Below are 1,787 nucleotides of genomic sequence, written 5' to 3' on the forward strand. Positions count from 1 at the left end.
TGAGGAAAGGGAGTTGGGGTTGTTCAGCCTGGAAAAGAGAAGGCTCCGGGGAAACCTTATAGCAGCCTTCCAGTACCTGAAGGGACCTACAAAAAAACTGGAGAGGGACTTTTTGCAAGGGCATGTAGTGATAGGACAGGGGTAATGGCTTTAAACTGAAAGAGGGTAGATGTAGATTAGATATAAGGAAGAAATTCTTCACTGAGAGGGCAGTGAGGCACTGCAACAGGTTGCCCAGAGAAGTTGTGGACGCCCCATCCCTGGAAGTGTTCAAGGCCAGGTTGGACGGGGCTTTGAGCAACCTGGTCTATTGGAAGGTGTCATTGCAGGGGGGTTGGAACTAGATGATCTTTAAGGTCCCTTCCAACCCAAACCATTCTATGGTTCTATGATTCTAGCACAGTGGTTCCCTAATCGCAGGAAAACCTTCTTTTCATATGTTTTCTCTCTCTCTCTAGCATCCTTTCTCCCACCTTACAGCTCTCATTTTCACCTCCAGTATTTATTTTCTCCAATTTTACCATTATGGAATCCCTCCAGAACCCTTTTTCCCCCTTGGTACTTCCCGTTTCCCTACACAGAACTCAGTTCTTGAACCTTTCCTTATTTTCACTAGACTCTGATTTCCGGTACCTTGCACTCAGCATTCTTTAGCAAAAATACTTGTGACATTAGCGCTCATACGCCCTGCCCAGAATCATGCTCCATTTCAACAGAGACTGTAGAAAAGGGAAAGAAAAATAAGGTTCCCATCTCAGAGTTCACACAAAGGTGACATATGTCACATTAGAAGAGGCAGAACCAGACTTTCACTCTCCCAACAGAGGTGACTGAAACCAACCATTTCATAAACTGTCATTTATGACTTCTGATAACCACCAGTTATTCCTACTTGTCCATTAACGCAGGCAACGTTAATTAGCTAACTTGTTTTTAGGTTTTACACCAGAAGCAGTTGAAGAGGCTTGAATGAAGTAAGACTAGCGATCTCCTCGTTTAAGAGGCACATTCTTCTCACGGTCACAGAGGTGATGCAGCCTCGGAATCTCCTGGGCAGCAGGCACAAGCCCAAGACGCGAACTAGCAAATGTCTCGGTCACGGTTTGCAGCGCAGCGGTGTTAACGCAGCATCCCAGACTCGCAACACGCATCACGTAGTCATTTGGAGACCACAAAAAAAAGTCCAAACAACATTGCAACACTCCTGAAGGAGCTCCCAAAGCTCCAGCCACTCACCCCCAAAGAATCCTACCGTACTGATCCCGGCTCCTGTATAGATGACAAGGTGCTTGGCATTCCGGACAGCAGCAGCCAGCTCGGTAGCCTTTCTCTTTAACTCCTCCGGTTCGTCACATACCTAGAAAATACGACTGAGCAAGGCCATGTGTTTCTGAGATACAGCGCATCGCCGAACCCGAAGGAACAGGGAGCTCCCTGGAAGGTTTAATACGGGCCCAGCCGAGCCAGAAAAAGTGACGCAAATATTATCAGGAGTGGTTTCTAAGTAAAAGAATGCAGGTGTTGTCCATGTTATCCATGGAAGATCAAGGGAAAAGCCGCCTGGATAGCGGCACGTGCAGATCCGTCCTCCCAAGGGACGTGCCCACACAGCGCACACGCAGAAAGCCGCGTGCGTTTGGAAAACACACAAACCTGGCAGCCGCTGAAAGTAAAGACCGATGCAGAGACAAACCGAGGGCAGACGCGGGAGGCGGCAACCTCGGGGGCCTGCGCCGTTGCCGGTAACGCGGCACGGCGGTTTTCCACCGCGGCCTGCCGCAGCTCCA

General features: G+C 49.2%; 1 protein-coding gene across 1 annotated transcript in view; it reads right to left on the reverse strand.

The window, feature by feature from the left end:
* SIRT7 (sirtuin 7) overlaps positions 1-1,787 on the reverse strand; it is a 7,533-nt gene that overhangs the window by 3,796 nt on the left and 1,950 nt on the right. The window contains exon 3 of the mRNA XM_009279468.1: positions 1,253-1,357. Within this exon, the coding sequence (XP_009277743.1) occupies positions 1,253-1,357 (105 nt within the window). The remainder of the gene's footprint in view (positions 1-1,252; positions 1,358-1,787) is intronic.

The sequence above is a fragment of the Aptenodytes forsteri genome, unplaced genomic scaffold, assembly GCF_000699145.1.
Source record: "Aptenodytes forsteri isolate BGI_AS27 unplaced genomic scaffold, ASM69914v1 Scaffold243, whole genome shotgun sequence".
NCBI lineage: Eukaryota > Metazoa > Chordata > Aves > Sphenisciformes > Spheniscidae > Aptenodytes > Aptenodytes forsteri.